General features: G+C 35.0%; 1 protein-coding gene across 2 annotated transcripts in view; it reads left to right on the top strand.

Moving 5' to 3' along the window:
* AK7 (adenylate kinase 7) overlaps positions 1 to 20,899 on the top strand; it is a 147,452-nt gene extending 126,553 nt beyond the window's left edge. For both annotated transcript variants that reach the window (XM_001375254.4, XM_056811307.1), the window contains 4 exons: positions 1,797 to 1,994; positions 3,753 to 3,973; positions 19,443 to 19,601; positions 19,998 to 20,899. In XM_001375254.4, coding sequence (XP_001375291.1) covers positions 1,797 to 1,994; positions 3,753 to 3,973; positions 19,443 to 19,601; positions 19,998 to 20,036 — 617 coding nt within the window. In that variant the 3' untranslated portion in view covers positions 20,037 to 20,899. The remainder of the gene's footprint in view (positions 1 to 1,796; positions 1,995 to 3,752; positions 3,974 to 19,442; positions 19,602 to 19,997) is intronic.
* The last annotated feature ends 1,112 nt before the right edge of the window (positions 20,900 to 22,011 follow it).

Here is a 22,011-nt window from a genome sequence, read left to right as displayed (position 1 = left end):
CAAGATTCCGAGATAACCCCAGAAGATTCATAATGAAAAATGCTATTCATAACCAGAGAAGGAACTGTTGGAATCTGATTGCAGATCAAAGCATGCCATTTTTTCCTTCATGAGCTTTGTATTGTATGTGTGATATGTTTCTTTTTTCATTACATGAAAAATATGGAAATAGGTATTTTATGACAGCACTGGAATAACCTATATAAGACTATTTATGGCATCGGGGATTTGGGGAAAAGAGGGAGGGAGAGTATTTGAATAGCAAAATGTCAAGTAACAATTGTCAATTGTTTCTATATGTAATAGGGAAAAAAATTTAAGTTAAAAAAATTAAAGAAAAATAATGAGGCCCAAGGAAGATGTGTGAGAAGATATTTTCTACCCCCTCCTCCCATTCCTCTATAGAGTTGATGTCCACAGATGTTATACTGGTCATTTTTGTTGACTTTTCCCTTCCTTTTCTTTTCTTTCTTTCACTTTTTAAAAACCCTGCCAACATCCAGCCATTTGGGATGAAGTGACTTTCCCAGAGCCACATAACTTAAGAATTGTCTGAGATAAGATTTGAACCCAGGGCCTCCCCACTCCAGGCCTGATGCTTTATCTACTATGCTACCTAGCTGCCCCTTCTTTCTTATTAAAAAAAAGTATATTTGTGTGTGTGTGTGTGTACACAAATGTATGTTATGTGTAATGACTCTGAGTGGAAGAGAGAAATAACTGAAAAAAATTTAGATGATGTAAAAAGACATCAATAAAAATTTATTTTAAAAAATGAAATAACAAGAGAAGAAGAGAGGCATCATCACATTTTGTTTGTGGCATAATACTTGGAGTCTGAAAAGCCTGAGTTCAGATTTTGTCCCAAAGAACTATTAGCTGTGTGACCCCAAGCAAATCACCACCTTTCTGAGACTATTTTGTCATCTGTGAAATGAGAGTAATAATAGCATGGAGATAATAATTGTGAATATAAATAAGGTAAATTTATTTTAAATACTTTGCTAATCCTTAAAAGCTTATATACTATTTACATTGAGTCATTTTTGAGAGAAAAGAAATACCAAACTTTTGAACCCAGGTAACTGAGTGAACAGTGAAACCAGTGTTAGAAATAGTTAAGTTGGGAGAAGTAATTTTTAAAGATACTAAGTTACTGAGTTCAGTCTTGAAAATGTTGAATTTGAGATGATAATAGGCTGTTTCAGTGGAGATCTCTAGTAGGCAGTTGAGCTTGGAGCTGAGGAAAAAGACCAAAGGTAGAAGTAAAAATTTAGGCATTATCTGCATGAAAATGATGGTTGAAGCCATGAGAGTGGATGAAATTGAAAGAATATAGTAAGCAGACTAGATAAGAGGGCAAGGACAGAGTCTTAGGGGAATACCAAATTTAAGGGATCAGAAAGAGTCACAAAGGATATAAAGTTCTTAAATATGAGAGAATATGCAGGACAGTTCAATGTAATAGAAAACCAAAAAAAGAGAGACTATCAAAAGGTAGATGATTATAAATAGTATTAAATAAATAATATAGAAATTTTAAGGTATATGAAAACTGAGAATCAAATTCCTCTTATAGCTCTTCTTCTCAACCCCCTCAACATAAAATGTCTTGGATTTTTGAGAATAGTCTCACTAATTTCAGGAAAATTTGGACAACTTTTTAATGTAATTTTGCAATAGGAAGTTTTTGGTTTTTTTAATGAATGTGTATCCCAGACTTTGTTATGGAAAATATGAAATCACCATGTGTAGAAATGACTTTTTGCTGGAAATTTTTCTTTTTTTCTTCACAGAATTTGTTTTTGCTTTGGATGCACCTGATGACTTCTTAAAAGACAGAGTAATGAATCTTCCTGAGGCCACTGTAGTTGGAACACACTATGTCCAAGATAGATTCTTGAGATCTCTTAGTAACTATCGTGATATAAATACTGAAGATGAAACTGTTTACAATTATTTTGATGAACTCGAAATCCATCCACACCACATTGGTAAAAAATAAATTCAATTCAAATATAAAAATTTAGGAAAACTATTTGACTAATGCATTTCATACAAAATCCCATGCAAACTTCAGCCTCTGAATCATTTGGGGGCCCACAATAAGTGTTTGGGGAGCTGATCTTTGAAAGAAGTTCAGGATTTGAAGAACAGAGGTGAAGTGGGAATGTGTTCCAGACAAGGGGATCACCTGTGCCAAGGCCTAGAGGTAACACATGAAAGGCTATATATAAGGAAAAGCAAGAAGACCAACTTTACTGCACTATAGAGTGAATGAGGGGAAATAATGCCTAATAAATTTGTAATGGTGGGTTAATGCCAAGTTGAAAAGACTTTATATACCAAAAAGAGGAAGTTCCTTATATGGGAGCTCCCTGTATCTGAGAAACCACAAGTCAATATTCTATAACTGTTTCTATTGCCTGGAAAATAGTGGGCGATTATGTTTGTTGATTGATTATTTGAACAAACTTCTAATGAGTTTCACTATCTTTGTTCTCCCTCCCCTACGCCTTTTTACATACTGCTGCCAGATAAATCTTTATTAACAGATTCATTCTAAACCTTGACTCCTATGGTAACCAATTCTCATTTTACTAATATCTGAAATGAGGAGATTAAGGTAGATTATTATTCATGTCCTTTCCAGCTTAAAAAAAAAATCAAATTCTATGAAAGGTTAAAATTAGAATGAGATTTTCTCTCCTGAACAGTGTTAGAAACAAAAAAATAAGTTCTTAACTTTTTTTTGCTTATCTACATTTTTTACATGTTACAGTTAACTTGTTTTATGTTGGTTTTATCTTTGATTAGTGAAAATAGCCTGGTGGCTTTATAATTTAGGAGGGATCTAGTTCTATTTGACTGGATTTGGGAAACCCTTTAGTTTCATCAACCCATTTACACACTACCTGTTCTGAGAGATGTCTGCAACTGGATAATCTCATCCATTTTATATAGGCTTTTATTTAGATAAGTTTAAGAGAATGCAATTTCTGGCCTTGCCTACACAATCTCATAGGTCACCTTATTTGAAACAATGTCTTCTACATTGACACCATCCAGAAATTTTTAGAAGAAGCTCCAGTAGATGTTTTGCTTCAGTAATAGCAATAAACCTTTTCCTATTTTACTCCTTTATTCCAGTTGATGTTAATATTACCTAGATATGCAAGTGTTGTCTCCTCTACTCTCCTCAAATCTGTTAGCTAGAAAGGTTAGAGATTTTTAAAATTATTATTGTCATCATTATCATTATATTCAAAATTATTATCAATAGTGAGAAAAAGCTCAAATTTACAACTTTCTATATTACATAGTAATAAAACTGACAAGAAACTAGAATTTACATGGTCGTGTAAAAGAAAAATTCCATTAAAAGTTATAGCAACCAGGATTGAAAGTTATAAGTAATTTTCACAAATGTTACCTTAACAAATATGAACTAAGTATATGCAATATTAACAAACTCATATGACATTTCAGGATTTAAGAAGTCTTTTACTTACAACAACCTTCTGAGTCAAATCATTCAGTTATTCCCCCTCTACAAAAAAGGACATGAAAGCAGGGAGAAATGAAGTGACATACCTTGGGCCATGAAACAGTAAATGTCGGAGCCAGGAAATGAGTGAAGACCAGTCTCCTTCTATATGTTATCCTGCCAAAAGCAGAGCAACATTGAGTATGCATATAATACACAGAAATGTGATTTAACCCATGATCTTTGTTTCCTCTGATATTTAAAGATGTAGGAAAATTTGAACATCCTGAGAATAAACTTGCTATTGGACAGATTATCAAAAATGTTGGAAAGCCTCGAAACTATGGCTTAACAGATGAAGAAAAAGCAGAAGAAGAACGTAAAGCTGCAGAGGAACGCCTAGCAAAGGAGGCTGCAGAGGAAGCAGAGCGTGAGCATAGAGAGGCTGTTGAAACAGCAGAAAAGATAGCTCGGTGGGAAGAGTGGGTAAGTTATTTTTTTTTTAATACACACTTATTAAACACATTACTAAAAATGTTTTATAGATTTTAACACTTCTGACATTTCTCCATAGTAAGAGTCCTCTTTCTAGCTTTTCCCTCCCTTTTAATAGTCTCTAAAGATGAGATAATTTTCTTTGTTGCTTGTACTTTCCTTGTTGTTCTATTTGCCATTTTTGTGCTTCTCTGAGATGGGGTATTGCAAATCATATAATCTGTTGTCTGTTAAAAAGATTGTTTTTATTAGAGGGCAGCTGGATAGCTCAGTGGATTGAGAACCAGGCCTACAGATGGGAGGTCCTGGGTTCAAATCTGGCCTCAGACACTTCCTAGTTGTGTGACCCTGGGCAAGTCACTTAGCCTCCAATGCCTATCCCTTACTGCTCTTCTGTCTTAGAACCAATATACAATATTGATTCTAAAATGGAAGGTTAGGGTTTAAAAAAAAATTTTTTTTAGAAAAAATTTTCATAGTATGTCATTTTGGATTACATCTTAAGTTCCTTAATTTTTCAGAATATATTTTTCCATTCTGTTCTGCAGTTTCTGGTGTGTATTGAATATATCTGTGTGATTGAAATTTCCTTTCTTTACAATTGAAGGTTTTTCTCCTTGTGGCTTTACAGACTTTGTCATTTATCATTGAAATTATTCAATTTAACTACTATGTGACTTCTATTTTGCAACATTATGGTATTTTATTTTGTTTAGTTATTTTTCTTTTCTCAAGATGATCTGTGAACTCTCTTAATTGGCACTTTGTTTCTGGGTTCAGAAGTTCTGAGGAGTTATCTTGTATTATTTCTTACATGGAAATATTCAGATTTATTCATTTGTATTCTTTTGAGAGACCTATTATATTTAAGTTGTTTCTATTCTACTTGCCTTTGAGATAATTGATTACAAAAAGATCATGTGTTCTTAACATTAATTTTATTACATTTCACTAGGACTTAGAACTTAGAATATTACTATTCTTCTAGAATTTAGAATGTTACTATTCTTCCAGGTTATCTTTCACTTTAGTATATCTGTAATTCTCACTTTAATTTCTCTTATAACTGTCGATTCAAGTTTTTCTGTTTTACTAGTTATTTCTCCTATCCAGCCTATGAATTCTGCCCTTTATATTTACTTTATCATTTTAGTGAAAAGTACCTTATTCCTTTCCTTTTTAGCCTTTTTATCACACATGAACGCTATGCTATAAGGAATTTTCTGTATTTGCTAATCTATAAAATATTAATTATAGAATTAATATGTTATACTAGATTTATAACTTTACCAGAGTCAAATCATCTTGACATTTCTGTTGTAAATCCAAGCAGTGCATAGTGAAAATGTTAAAAAAAAAAAAACCCAAACCAACCATATTGCTCTAATTACTATTTTATTACTCATTTTTATATCAGTAGTACTTAGGTATAATGGGCTATAGTTTTTTCTTTTTTCTTTTTTTTCCTTTTTATCTCCCTAGTTTGGATATCAGAACCATATTTGTCTCACAGAAATAATGTGAGTGTCCTTTCTTAATTTCATAAATTTAAATAAAAGGGAATATTGTGGCTTATTCAATTTTACATTCTGAGTCATATTGTTTTGAATTTTTATTTTATTTTCAATTTTGTTAATTGAGATATTCATAATTTTATAAACAGTTGTTTTGTTGTTAGCATATAATTAGGTATAGTAATATCTGAAAACTTCCTTTAATTTTTCTCCAATAATCATTGGTTCTTCCTTTTCATTTTCATTTTGCTAATGTGGTTTTCTTTTCCTTCTTGTAACAGTTTGCCTAGTAATTTGTCTATATTATAGGCATTTAAATTTTTTCTCATTTTTAAATTTCATTTTGTTTCCTCATTGATTTTCAGAATTTCTGACTTTTGTGTTCATTTGGGTATATTAATCTATTGACCTCCAATTTTTTTCCTAGTTGCCAGGACAAATTATTTATCTCTTTCTTTTCTTCAAATGTTTAAAAACAGATTTGTCCCATAAATACTACATTGACTACATGTCACATATTTTGGTATTTATCTCATTGTTATAATTTTCTTTAATTATGTGTTGTTTCTGTGATTTGTTCTTTTACTCACTCATTCTATACTTTGTAGAATCCTCATTTAATTCTGGGACCTTTATTCATATTTTCTTTATTGATTATAATTTTTGTGGTGTTGGGGCCTATAGAGGATGATGTGTATAGTATTTCTACCTCTGATTTTCTAATGAGTTCTTTATATCCTAAAACTGTGGTGGCAAACCTATGGCATGTGTGCCTGAGGGGGCACTCAGAGCCCTCTCTATGGGCACATTCACCATTGCCCCAGCACAGTGTTTGCCAGAGTTCATTAATAGAAATTCAGAGGGATGTGGGGCTGGGCTGCTCCACTCCCCTCTCCACAGGAGCCTGAGGACATTTCTCACATTACCTGCCCTTCTAAAAGTTCACCATCACTTCCCTAGGAAATGTAGTTGCTTTATTTCATTTTTTTCCTGTGAACTTACACAAGGATAAAAATGAGAATTTTCTTAAACAAAAAATTGAAAAGTAGGATTAATTTTTAAAACTATTAATCTCTATTATGTCTTCATTACCTCAACAGTTTGTTTAAAAACTAGTGTTTCCTCAAGACTATTTCACCAGCTTGCACTAGCACTCATGAGTTGGGTCTCCAAGAGGCAGATATTACTCTTAATTTTCAAGGCCTTACCACTATGGAACCACTCTTCTATTACTATACCCATTATCTCTAATCAGTGTGCTTTGTCTTCATAGCCTGTAGACATAATTAGTTGTAAGAGAAAACATTTACTAAGATGACATCATAAGAACAGTAGCTATTAAACATTTCCTCCATAAGCCTACAGCTCCCTCTCTCACAGATATTTCTGGCATCCTTAGAAAGAGATATGAATAAGCTTAGAGTACAATGGTATTAAGGTACACATGTGTCAAATAGGTAGCAGGGAGCTATTTACTCTTTTAGTACTATCAGGACTGGAAGTCATTTCTCTCTACATAGCCAGCTGTCATTTTGCTCCCAGAGATCATGCTCCGTGAAGCTGTTTCTGGCCTTGTATCTGGAGTGTGTGTGTCTTTGTTCTCTGTTATTGTGCCTGGAGATCATTCAAACTGACTCTCCAATTGCTGAATGGGGTGTGTTCTGAATGAGTAATTCCACTGCTACATATCATGGCCATTTCAGAGGGAAAAGATAAATTCCCATTTCCCTCCAAGAAATGAAGAGATTATACATTTTTTTTAAAAAGTCTTACTTTCTGTCTTAGAATTGATACTAAGTATTAGTTCCAAGGCAGAAGAGGGATAAGAGGTAGGCAGTGGGGATTATGTGATTTGCCCAGGGTCAGATAGCTGGGAAGTGTGTCTAAGGCTAGATTTGAACCCAAGATCTCCTGTCTACAGGCCTGACTCTCTATCCACTGAGCCCTTTAGCTAATTCAAATGCATCATTTTAAGAGTTACCCAGGAAGAAGGTAAAAGAAGGTACAAAAAATGTGCTTAATCTCTACCAAATTATTCTCCAAACAACTTTGATATAATGCCTCAACATGAATTCTGGAATGGCAGAACCCAGAAAAAGGAGTGAAACAGTTTTTCAGGTCAACATAATTTGGAAGGTCAGCAGGAGGGGTTTTTCACTTTGGGGTGGGACTGGAACACAGATCAGCTCACCAAGGCAGGCTCCAGCTTGAGAAGCAAACATAGGCATTGAGGGTGACTGAACCAGGGGCAGAAGCTTCTGGAGCTCTCAGCATCACTCCTTAGATCATACTACCTTGGAAGAACTGAAAACTTATAGATCCCTAGAGATCTCATGGCAACTATACACAGAATCTAAAGGTTGGGACAGTGCCCTCTTCACTATAGGAACACAGACCACCTGTATTAGGTTTTTTTGTTTGTTTGCTTTCTAAGTTAAAACACAAGAAAAAGCCTGAAAATTGAGCAAATAACAAAAAAAGAAATTCATCATAAAAAGTTACTTTGGTGACAGGGAAGTCAAAAACACAAACTCAGTAGAAGAAAACAAAGTCAAGTCTGTTTTATCCAAAGCTTTCAAGAAAAATAGAAATTGTTCTCAAGACCAAAAAGAATTACAGGAGGAGCTTCAAAAGGGGTTGACTTGCCCAGGGTTGTACGTTAAGAAGTGTGTGAAGTCAAATTTGAACACAGATCTCCTGTCTCTGGGTCTGCTCACAATCCACTGAGTCACCTAGTTGCCCCTTAAAATTGTCTTTTAAGTTACATGTGTTTGGCATTGGAACAGTTTGTCCAGCCAATCTCTGCAATAGAGTTTGAATACCTGACAATTCAATTCGATTCAGTTTCCTGGAATGGTGCTGGCATACTGTCCAGGAGACATGGATTGTGCAGATTTAGAGACAACTCCATCCCAAATTTTCATATAAACTATTTGTGCCCAACCTGTAGAAGAGCTATTAAAGCTCTTATTGATCTGATCAGTCACACACCACACATTAACTCCAACATCATGATGTCATTTTGGTCCTCTTAGAGTATGAAGGATAACAACTAACTAAATGCTTTGGCTCCATAACAAAACTTTCAGTCTACTTTCAATTGTTGTCATTTTTTAATGCAATTATTATTTCTGTTATTGTTCTTTAACCCACCAATTCTTATAGTTCAAATTACTTAGTTTGCATATAATTTTTTTATTGTAAATTTCATTTTTTTCCAGATTACATCAATGCAATTTCTTAATATTTATTTTCTGAAATTTTATAATCCATGTTCTCTTCTTCCTGCCCACATCTCTTCCTAAGAAGGCAGGTAACATAATATAGGTTGTACATATATCATCATACAATACATATATCCTTGTTTGTCATGTTGTGACAGAAGACATATTGCTTACACTAGAGAAAAATTCATGGGGGAAATAAAATGAAAAATGGTATGTTTGAATCTGTATTCAGATGCTACATCTGTTCCTTCTATGGCAGTAGATATCCTTTATTTTTTGGTCATGAGTCGCTTAGAGTTATCCTAGATCCCTGTCTTTTGGATAATAAAGTCATTCACAGTTGATTATCATACATTATTGTTGAATTTAGGTTTGTCAGACCCTAGGTTACTATGGTCATTTACCATTGTCTATTGAGTGCCTAGTCTATTCCATTGGTCTTCCACTCTATTTCTTAACCAGTACCAGATTGTTTTGATTGTTTCTTCTTTATAATATAGTTTGAGATCAGTTATAGCTGTCACCTTCCTTCACATTTTTTTACTAATTCTCTTGATATTTTAGGTCTTTTGTTCTTCCAAATGAATTTTGTTATTTTTTTCTAGCTCTGTGAGAAAGTTTGGGTTGTTTGATTGGTACAGCCCTGAATAAATAAATTAATTTAGGAAGAATTGTCATTTTTATTATGTTGATTCTGCCTATTCATGCGCAATTAATGTTTTTCCAATTTTTTTAAACCTTTATCTTTTGTCTTAGAATCAATACTATGTATTGGCTCCAAGGCAGAAGAGTGGTAAGGGCTAGCCAGTGAGGCTTGCTCAGGGGCACACAGCTAGGAAGTGTCTGGGGTCACATTTGAATACAGAACCTCCCATCTCTAGGCCTGGCTCTCAATACACTGAGCCACCTTGCTGCCCCCTTTCCAATTGTTTAGACCTGATTTTATTTGTGTGAAAATGTTTTTGGAATTGTGATTATATAGTTCTTGAGTTTGTCTTGGCAGACAGATAGATTCTCAGGATTTTATCTTATCTACAGTAATTTAAAATGGAATTTCTCTTTCTATTTCTTGTTGTTGGGGGCTATATTTGTAATAGAGAGAAATACTGATGATTGTTGTGGGTTTATTTTATATCTTGCAACTTTGCTAAAGTTGTTTATTGTTTCAATTAATTTTTTGGTTGATTTTCTAGGATTTTCTGGATAAATCATCATATCATCTGCAGAAAATGATAACTTTATTCCTTATTCCTTATTCTAATTCCTTCAATTTCTTCTTCTCTTTTGCTATAAATAGCATTTCTAGTACAGTATTGAATAGTAATAGTAGTGGTGATAGTAGGCATCCTTGTTTCACTCCTGATCTTATTGGGAAGGCTTCTAGCTTATCCTCATTACATATAATGTTTTAGATAGGTTCTATGTATCATTTTGAGGAATGTTTCATTTATTCCAACTTTCTCTAGTGTTTTTAATACAAATGCATATGCATTTAAATTTAACTCTGTTTTAAAGGCCCTTTATTGAATTTTATTTTTATGTTGTCATCCATAAAGAATATACTATGTCATCCCTCACTCACTGTATCGTGGTTCAATTATCATAGCTTCACTGTATCACAGGTTTTAAAATATATATATTTAATTCTATATCATGGAGCTTTTGCTATATTGCAGGACTTTGCAGATGAATACCATACTGTACACAATGGAAATGCAGTACCCCACTAACGCTTGTGCAAGTTTGCCAATGTGAGATTAGCACAATAGTGGCTGATTGAATGAAAGGTGACCAACTACAGCACTGTGTTCTGTATCCTGAGCACTGACTGGCTCAGTGATTATAGTGTCAGTTTGTTTGCTCTCCTGCACTGTGCCCATACATCCAGCATCTCTCCTTGTCCACTTTACATTGAAGTCTGATTGCTGCGTGTAGTGTTGCTCTACAGTGTTGTGTTTTTGTGAAATTTTCATAAAAGTTTGAATTTATCTCAAGCCCTATGCCACCCAAACGTTCTATGCCTTCTAAGGCTTCTGGCAGTGAACCCAAGCTCCAAAGGAAAATGCTTACCACAAAAGAAGAGGTGAAACTTCTCGGCATGTTAAGGGAAGGCAAAAGCTATGTGGCTGTAGGCTGCCATTACGGGATAAACAAATCTACTGTTCACTACATAAAGACAAGAAGAATATTATGTCTATGACTACAATGACTTAACAAGACTGCAAAGAGGGTAAACGCTTCCCGCAATAAGACCATTGTGAGAATGGAGCCTGCATTGGCCCTGTGGATAAATGACTGCAGGAAGAAGAATTATCTTGCTGGATACCAACATCATCTGGACAAAGGCCAAGAAACTTTATGATAGTTTTGCAGAAAGCATGGATGTTCACAAAGTTGTGAGGGTGAAGATAGAGACGATGACACAGAAGCAGGATCGTGAAGTGCTTCTCCCACAGAACCAGCCCCATTCAGTGCCAGTGAAGGCTGGTTTGACAAATTTCAGAGACCCTTTGGACTCAAGAATGTTTCTCTGCATGGAGAAGCCTCCTCTGTGGAAAAAAACTGGAGCCAAGGAGTACACAACATGTTCAAATCCATCATTGAAGAAGGGGGCTATAAGCCTGAACAAGTTTTTAACATGAATGAGACAGGCTTATTTTGGAAATGGATGCCATCTCGTATTTTTATTATGAAGGATGAAGCCAAAACCCCTAGTTTTAAGGCCCCAAAAAAGATCAAATAACTCTGATTATGCTTGGGAATGCTGCAGGCTTTATGATAAAGCCAGGGCTTATTTATAAGTCAAAAAACCCAAGGGTCCTAAGAAACAAAAATAAGAATGTGTTGCCTGTGTACTGGATGCACAACCCCAAGGCCTTGATCTTGAAACTTATTATGACTGATTGATTCCACCAGTACTTTATATCAGGTGTTAATCTTTATCTGGCAGAGAAAAACCTCAAGTTCAAAGTGCTTCTGATCATGGACAGTGCCTGAGGCCATGCTGTTGATCTGTTGTATAATGGTGTCCAGATAGAGTTCTTGCCTTCAAACACCACATCACTTATTTGGCTCATGGATCAAGGCATTATTCAGTCTTTTAAGGCACTCTACACACAAAACGCCCAGCAAAACCTAGTTGAAGCTATGGACTCAGAAGGGCTCCTAAATATTCAGAAGGCCATAATGGAGATGAAGAGTGAAACAGTAAATGCCAGCTGGAAAAAATTGTGGCCAAAAGTGATCCAAGATTACAAGCGATGAAGTCCATCATTTCATGAAACTGGCAAAGGTACTGGGAGGAGATGGCTTCAATGATATGACTCCTGACAGCTGATCAATGTCCAATCATAACCGTTGATCGCTGAAGACCTGAAGGAGATGACGAAGTCAGCAAGTGAAGAAGAGGATAAGGAACAAAATGAACTACTGATTGGAGAAGAGAGTAGGTTGGTCTAACACTGGATTGTCTTGCAACCATGGTCAGAATGGTCAAAGAACTTCATCAAGTGGCTGAAGAAAGAGACCCCCAGATGCTTCTTTCATTGTATTTCATAAATACAATCAAGAGTGGCATGTCAATTTATAAAAACTTCCTTACTCAGAAGAAAAAGCAGCACTAGCAACTCTGCATAACTATGTTCATCACTCCTGTGAAGAGATTAGTTATGCCTGCACTCTTAGCAGAAATAGAAGTTACAGCCCAGGGTGAAAATACTTTACCATCTGATGTAGCGCCTGATGAAGTGATGCCTTCAAAAAGAGCTATTATGCTCTTCTTGGCCATGCAGTACATTTATCTAATTGTCATCATCTTCATTGCCATGAGTACTACTTCACAGCTATATAATTCATGATCTTCATCATTCATGTTGTGGTATAGTATTTCATTGATGGGTACCCATGTAGAATTTTATATGTAGTTAAAATTACATAGGTTTAAGAGTGTAGAAAGTGTTTAAGAGCATATGAAGTGTTTATAAGAGTGTGGGAAAGGTTAATAGGAGTGTGGAAAAGGTTTATAGGAGAATGGAAGGGTTTATAAAGCCTTAAAATACATATAAATAATAAAATAAATATAACACTGCTACTTCGTGGATTTTCACCTATCACAGGGGTCTCTAGAACAGAACTCCCGTGATAGGTGAAGTATCACCATACTTAAATATTTCTACTTTTCTACTTTTATGTATGAGTTTTAATGCCATAGCATGTCAAAGAATATGCATAGATTAGTGACTTTTAAGGGATAGTTTCATAATGTTTTCTAGAATGGTTCATCCAATTCAAAGTTCAACCAATAGTGCATAAATGTGCCTATCCTACAACTTCTCTAACAATTGTTATTTTCGCTTTTTTGACATCCTTACAATATGACACCTTAATGACCAGCCTCCCAGACTCCTTAGGTCAACCCTCCTCTTGTGCTTGCTATGAGACAGGTTTCCCAAGGTCTCAAAAGACACAAGAACACCAGCTGCCACAAGCTTAGCCCTCAAGGAATAAATAATCTTCAACTGTTAAACCTGACTCCTTCACCTGGATCTACCCCTATCCACAGATAATCTACCTATATGTAATCCTTAGTTGTTAGCATATTCCCATCACTTTTCATTCCAGTGATTCTGAACCTCTGGTTGCTAGAAGCCAAAACAAACCTAATTCCCTACCTAAATTTCCCCTCCCTTATTCTTAAACACTTCAACCTTACACCCCATTCACGACCTATTCTAGGTCTACTCACCTCTTCCACTGTGCCTTCTTGAACATGCTTGTTCTATAATGGGCAAACTTGCTTTTATCTTAAAGTTCTTCCCTCCTTCCTCCTTCCATCATTTTCAATCTTTGAAGCCTGGCTTTCTCCTGATTACTTTGCTTCCTCTCCTTCCCTCCTAACTACCTGATCTTGCTGGTGGAGTTAAGATACTCCTTGATCTTCATTTCTGTTACTAGATACTCCTGCTCTCAGCAAGCTCTCTTCCTTTGAGATTCATACAATCCATATTTGTCACCATGAAGCAGGATTTAAACTAATTCAAGTCTTCCAGACTCAAAGTCAGGTATTCTATCCCCTATACCACCTTCTTGAAAAGTATATGAGGTGAACTAGTAGCACCTGCCTTCATATAAGGGAACTTTAACAAACATATTGATGTTCCCTCAAATACCCTAAACATCCCAGTTCCCCAGTCTACTTAATTCTAATTTAGCTCTATACAGAGAAGGGACTAGAGATAAATATAACTTTCATCTTTCTTTCACTTGAAAATATTCTGCTCCCATGTTCATGAATTATAAAATTTATCTGGTTGTAATCATCATTCTACCTTTCCCTTTACTTTGTGACATTTTACCCTGTTCTTGTTCACTAAGACCTCCAGTCTCTCTATTCTGCAGTATATTCCCAGTCCATAATGCCAAGGACAACTAACAAAGAAGCATAGTCAAGCAAAACAACTTTTACCATATCTGCAAAAGTATAGTTCATTCTTTTTTTTTACATTCACTTGAAAATTTTTTCAGTTCCAAATTCTCTCCCTCTTTCCGGCCCCTTCCCCACCCATTAAGAAGGCAAGCAATATAATATCCATTATAAATACAAAGCAATGCAAAACATATTTCCATATTAGCCATATTAGCAAAAAAAAGGGGGGGGAGGAAAAAATACACTTCAATGTGCCAGAGTTCATCAGTTCTTCCTCAAGGTGGATACTATTTTTCATTGTTGATTCTTTGAAATTGTCTTAGAGTGTTGTCAGCTAAGTCTTTCATAGTTGATCATCCTTATAATTTGTTGTTACTGTGTACAATGTTCACAGTTCTGTTCACTTCACATTGCATCAGTTCATGTCTTCCTAGGTTTCTGAAACCATCCTGCTTGTCATTTCTTAGCACAATTTTATTCTATCATAATCATCTACCATAATTTGTCCAAGCATTCCCCCATTGATGGGCATCCCCTCAATTTCCAGTTCTTTGTCACCAAAAAATAGCTGCTATAAGTATTTTTATACATATAGATTCTTTTCTTTTTCCTTTGATCTTTTTGGGGTGTTAAAACCTGGCAGTGGTACTACTGAATCAATGAGTATGCAGTTTTAAAGCCTTTTGAGGATAGTCCCAAATTGTTTTCCATAATGATTGGACCAGTTCCACCAACAATGAATTAGTGTATCTATTTTTCCATACCCCCTTGAGCATTTGTCATGTTTAATTTATGTCATGTTAATTAATCTTAGAGGTATGAGATAATAACTCAGATTTGTTATAATTTATATTTCTCTAATTAGTAGTGATTTAGAGAATTTTTTCTTATGACTATTGATAGCTTTGCGTTCTTCTGAGATCTGCTTGTTCATATGCTTTCACCATTTATTAATTCAGGGATAGCTCTTTTATAAATTTGACTTTGTTCCTTACACATATAAGAAATGAGACTTTTATCAAAGAAACTCACAATGCACATTTTTTTTCACATTTTCTTGCTTTCCTCCTAATTTTAGTTACATTGGTCCTGTTTGTGTAAAAACTTTTTAATTTCATATAATCAGAATTATCCATTTTACTTCCCCTTATCCTTTCTCTTTTTTATTTGGTCACAAACTTTTATCTTACTCATAGACCTGATGGTAATTTCTTCCATGCTTTCTTAATTTATTTATATCACTATGTTTAAGTCATTTTAACCTTATCTTGGTAGACTGACCTAGGCCTAGTTTCTGCTGGACAGCTCTCAAGTATTACCAGTAGTTTTTAATCAAGGAGTGTCATCCTCAAAATTTGGGTCTCTGAATATATCAAACACTAGATTACTGTGGCCACACACTTCTGTATATATATTGTTTCACTGATCCATCACTCTATTTCTTATCTAGAACCAGGTTTGATTTGATGATTACCACTTTGTAATATATTTTGAGATCTAGTACATCTAGGTCCCCTTCCTTCACTTTTTTTTCATTGATTCCTTTGATAGTCTCAATTTTTTGTTCTTCCAGATAAGTCTGCCTGACACGACAAATCCAAGGCCTATCAGAACAAAATTACAAAACACTTTTTATACAAAATAGATGTAAAAAATTGGAGAAATATTAATTGCTCACAGGTATATCAATTCAATGTAATAAAAATGAAAATACTACCTAAATTAATATCCTTATTCAGTGCTACACCAATCAAACTACCAGAGAATTATTTTATAGAGAATAATTTTATATGCAGAGAATATATTTTACAGAAAAAAATAACAAAATTCATCTGGAAGAATAGACTGCATTTTGTCTAAACTGACTTACTTGATGTTTACTAATGACACAACATTCTATATAATGTCTCTATGCCTTTGCAGAAGCCATTGCCCAAGCCTGGGACATATTCTCCTGTCCTTCTCTTTAGGTTTTGTCCTTCATATGTCCAGTCCCTAACAAAGAGTCTGGCACACAGTAGGTGCTTAGTAAATGCTTTTGTTGAATGAAGGATTATGTGACTCAACACACCACTTTGGCTCTCAGATTCAGTTTCCTTTTCTATAAACTGATTCAACATTCTGGGGGGAATTTTGGAACTATGCCCAAAGGCCTATAAAACTGTGCATATCCTTTAGTCCTGTAATATTCCTACTTGGTCCATATCCCAAAGAGATTAAAAAATGGGGAAAGGACCTATTTGGTACAAAATTATTTAGAGCAGCTCTTTTTGTGGTAGCAGAGAAGTGGAAATTGAGGGGAATGTTCATCAATTGGGGAATGACTGAACAAACTGTGGTATATGCTGGTGATGGAATACTGTATACTATAAGAAATGATGAACAGGATGATTTCAGAGAAAACTGGGAAGACCTATGTGAACTGATACAGAATGGAATAAGTAGACTTTTTAGATTATACACAGTAATAGCAAAATTATAAGATGATCAGTTATGAAAGGCTTACATAGTCCCAGCAATATGATGATCTGGGACAATTCTGAAGTACTTGCAACAAAAAATGCTATCCATCTCTAGAGGGGAAAAAAAACTGTAGGAATCAGAATATAGCTCAAAACATACTGTTTTTCACATTAGTTTACTTGTGTCTTTACTTTAGGGTTTTTGTTTTATATGAGTATTCTCTTACAATAATGGCCAAATTGGAAATATGTTTTGCATGATAATATTTCTATAGGAAAGAGAGGGAAACAATTTTGATCTTACAAATGCATATACAAAGTTGTTGTTACTTGTAATCGGTTAAATAAAATGTCTTTATAAGAAAACAAAGTCAAGCACAGTATGGTCAATATGACAAAAAAGGAAAATGATAAATGTTGGAGGAGACATGGGAAAATTGGAACACTAATAAATTTTGGTGAAGCTGTGAACTCATACAACCCATTCTGGAGAGCAATTTGGAACCACTCCCAAAACTGTGCATGTTCTTTGTCCCAGAAATAGCCCTATTATATGTGTATCTCAAAGAGATCAAAGATAGGGGGAAAGGACCTACCTGTACTGAGATATTGATAGCATATCTTTTTTGTGGTGGCAAAGAATTGGAAATTGAAGTATTGTCTGTCATTTGGGGAATGGGTGAACAAGTAGTGGTATATGATTGTAATGGAAAACTATTGTACCATAAGAAATGATAAGCAGGGCATCATAAAAAACCTGAAAAGATTTATATGAAGTGATGATGCATAGTGAAATGTGTAGAATATATTGTATACAGAAACCACAATAATGAATGATGATCAATTGTGAATGACTTAACTATATCAACAATGACAATTCCAAGAGACTTATGACAAAAAAAAAGTCTATCCTCCACCATAGAAGAAACTGAAGTCTGAATGCAGATTGAAGCATATATTTCTTCATTTGATTTCCCTTTTTTCTTGTATAAGTGACATGTCTTCTTTTACAACATGATGAATGTGGAATGATATATTGCATGATAGCACATATATAACCAATATCATATTAGCTGCCCTCTCAGGGAGGTGGGAAGAGAGGAAGAAAAATAGAAAACACGGATTGCAAAATGTCAGAAAATGATTATTAAAAATTGTATCTACATATAATTTGGAAAAAATGATAAATTTTAAGTCAAGCAAAGTAGTTTGAGAGGTATGTGACAAACATTTTGTGAAGGGGATTTTGGTTCTGTATTCAAAGTTATTGATGCCTATGTCCTGTACAATTTCTTCCTAAGGAAATTCTTTTAGACAGCATAAAAATAAATGCCTAAAGAAGATGGACATTCAGAAATATCCAAAGGACAGCTAGGTGGCTCAGTGGACAGTTCATTGCCATAGTTATTTTTATTCTTTGGATTTGCATTTTAAAAGTATTCCTTCTCAAAAACAACTGCCTGATTACATAGATCAAGGGGGATATGATTGGGGATGTGGACTCTAAATGAACATCCTAGTGCAAACACCAACAACATGGAAATGAGTTCTGATCAAGGACACATGTGGAATTGCACATCGGCTATGGGAGGGGTGGGGGGAAGAGAGGGAGGAATAGAATATGATTTTTGTAACCAAAGAATAATGTTTGAAATTGACCAAATTTAAAAAAAAATAAAATTATTCCTTCTCAATGAAGTTTTTCTTAAATCCCACCCTATTCTGCCCCCACCTCAAAGTGGTAGTACCACCCATACCAAATTACCTAGTATTTATTTTGTATAGATCTACTTACAGATATATGAGTGGTCTTCTCAGATTATACTCTCCCTAAAGGCAGAAGCCTCTTCATTTTTGACTTAATATTCCCGAGGTCTAGTATAGTGCCTGACACATAATAGGACTTCAATAAGTGTTTGCTGATTGATAGATAATAGCAGGGTTATGTTGAGGGAGGCCAGAGGATATATTATGAAAGTATGCTATGCATACACTGACCATAGCTCCTAAACCAAAAATTGGCACACATAACTTGACAAAGAATTTGCCATTATTAATATAAGCTTATATGGAAGTCAATCAACTTTGAAATTTGTATTGGCCCAGAAAATCTGAAATACATGGTTATTGTAACTGTAATTTGGTATAAATTTGGGATGAAAGAGCTACTTTGCATGAATGGCAATGGTAAATGGAGGGAAAGCAGTAAAAGAATAGCTGCGACAGTTGGCATCAGTCTTAGTATGGGGCCATCTACCCAAGGTAGATAAGTTACACTGTTCATTGAAGAAGATACACAGACATTTATATAAGGCATTAAAGGTTACAGATCATCACAATCACCCTAGTAGGAACAGGCTGTGATTTTTTTTTTTTTGAGATAAGGAAACTGAGGCCGAGGGGGAAGGGCTTTTTACAAGGTCAAACAGATAAGTAACTAAGCCAGGTTTTGAACCTAGGTTCAAAAAACTAGGTCCAGATCTAGTGCTTTTTCCTTCTGTATCATATTACTAACAAGTGTGTAAGGCCAGATTTGAACCTGGGACTTTCTGACTTCAAATCTAGCATTTTGTTCATTGTGCTGTCTTGCCTTGTAGAAATCTCAAGGAAGGAAGGGAAGGGAAGAGAAAAAGGAAATAGTACTCCCAGGAACTCAGGAAGAGTTTTGAACATACACACACACACACACACACACACACTCACTCACACACTGAAGAAAAGAATCTGAACCATATGCCATAGTCTCTGAGCCCATCCAAGGTCTAAAAGGGTAATTTGTATTCATCATTATTTGATACTTCACTGAGCTTTTTTCTCAAATATTCTGTGCAGAACAAACGACTAGAGGAAGTAAAAAGAGAAGAAAGAGAATTACTTGAGGCACAATCTGTTCCACTTAGAAATTATTTAATGACAAATGTGATGCCAACACTCATGCGAGGACTGAATGAGTGTTGTAAGGTCAGACCAGATGATCCTGTTGATTTTCTGGTAAGGAAAAAATTAATTTTTTAAAAAAATTACATCATCTTGAAAATAGATGTTAGAAAATGAACCTCTGAGCTCATTGATGTAGGGACCCTTTCCATTCATTTTGTCAGTTTTTGTAACTGACCTGCCTTTCATGCCAGCCCACATTCATTCTTCCCCTAAATCCTCCGTAGAGCACATAGCCCATACAATCAAGGCATCTCACTAGAAAACAAAGAACCTAAATATTTAATGAATATGGAGAAATGTTTGTTAACATTTATTCTAGCCTCATATATGTTTACAGCTTATATAGAACCTGAACATGATTTTATCAAAATTTCTAAACATTAATTGTACAAATACATATAAGAGGTTTTGAAAGTGGCTAATGTTTCCTTTTTCTTTCAATTACAGGCAGAGTATCTCTTCAGGAACAACCCTGAAATGGAATGAAATTGAAAATATCTTATGTTTTTAAAGAACTAGAGAGAAATTTAAAATAGTAATCTAAAAAGTAGCTTTAAAAATATTTTTTAGTATCTTGGGCAAACATTTAGTTTCATTTCCCTGCAAAGAAATGTTCTATTTATTTAGTAAAACCATTATTCTAAGCCACATGGTAATGAGTGACTTTTTCTTTGGCCTGGATCTATAATTTCATCAGTATAGGGAACTCCTCATGAAGAAACTTCCTCCACCAATGCAGTTGGACAGCTATTCTGCATTGAATAGTTTATAGAGTTGCCTGGGAGCTGAAATATTAAGTGAGATGTTAACTCACATAACTAGTTTGTACCAGAGCCAACACAAAAACCCAGGTCTTCTAGACCCCTGGACCGACTTTCTATTAGGCTTTGTCTCCATAAATGATCAATAAATGCAAAATAAAATTTGAAAGGGCTATAGATGGGCTAACTCTAGGTAGCTCATATAGTAAAATATAGATCTCACAGCTCCTCAGTTTTATTCTTAGATTAAAACGAAATATTTTTACACATCAATCATTACAGATGGTAATAATTTATAGTATGAGAAAAATCAAATTAGTTTTAACTTGGATAGGTGAGCCGATGGGTTTCTCTGTTTGGGTTTTTTAATGACCAGTGGCATTAAATGTATATTTTTGAATGATGACTTATACTTTTAACTCATAATAAATCAAACATAATTAACCTTCACTAGGAAATTTTTTATACTGCAATTAATATAGGGTAAGAATTCTAACCTATATACATGAAATAATTGTAAATTTCTCAGAGAAGAAATTCATGTGATGGTATGTGTGATTTGAATAAAACTCTTACGATAAATGGAAATTTGTTTCATGTGTAATGGGGATTGTACCTCATAGAGCCTGTGTGGGGATGGGCTTGCCAGGACCACTCCATGAAGAGTGTGATTCCTTGCTCTGGCTACTTCTGGGGAAGCATATACTTTTGAAGGACTTCTCTTTAGGGATAACAAAGCAAATCTTGGGTAGACCCTTGGTTCTCCCCCTATCATGGCTAAAAGGGGAAAAGGCTGCATGTAAAACTGCATCAGAATTTTAAAAGGGCAGACCCTGGGCCACAAACTAAACCTAAGCTTTAAGTGATAAAAAAAAATATCTTGACTTTTCTCTTTAGAAGTCAAAATTCCCTAGAATTGAACCTGTTCTGCATAAAACGGTCCAAAACTGAGAAGGTCCTTTTGCAGAGAGGGAGAGAAGCTACTCCCTATCTCCTTTGGCCTCCCAACAGTAGTTCTTATTGTTATATCTGGGAAACTTATCTGAGATGCAAGGGCCTAACTCTTTATCAACTCTATTGCTTAATTTGTTTTTGAGAGCCCCTTATGTGTTCTAGGGTCATCTGAGTTTTCTTTCTTTTTGAGTCAGCTTCCTTTGTGCCATATGCATTGATAGGAGCACACAGGTCCCTAAACCTTAATGAAAGAGCTCAAGTGTTCTCCTAGTGTTCCTATCTCAGAAGGGAAGCTCAATATTTATTTTTTTCCTTTTTAAAAAATTTCACTCATTATTTTAATTTAATTTTTTTTTTCTTCCCATCCCTTCCCCATTTTGGGGGTGGGGATGGGTGGGACAGGCTATTTTTAAGTATAAAGCAGGGATATGAAAGGAGTTGCTTTCTTTAGCCTAGTAGTGTTATGGGGTTCAGATGTGTACCCCTGGGGTTTGGGAAGGATACCTTTTGCAAGAATGCAAGACTCCAAAACTTAGCTTAAAAACAAAAAGAGAAATTTATTAATTTAGAAAGTAATGGGGGCAGCTGGATTGAGAACCAGGCCTAGAGATGGGAGGTCCTAGGTTCAAATCTGACCTCAGCCACTACCTAGCTGTGTGACCCTGGGCAAGTCACTTGACCCCCATTGCCTAGCCCTTACCACTCTTCTGCCTTGGATCCAATACACAGGATTGACTCCAAGATGG

This window comes from Monodelphis domestica, chromosome 1 (genome assembly GCF_027887165.1).
Source record: "Monodelphis domestica isolate mMonDom1 chromosome 1, mMonDom1.pri, whole genome shotgun sequence".
Taxonomy (NCBI): domain Eukaryota; kingdom Metazoa; phylum Chordata; class Mammalia; order Didelphimorphia; family Didelphidae; genus Monodelphis; species Monodelphis domestica.
The sequence above is the reverse complement of the archived record's forward strand: the minus strand, read 5'-3'. Positions and strand labels throughout refer to the sequence as shown.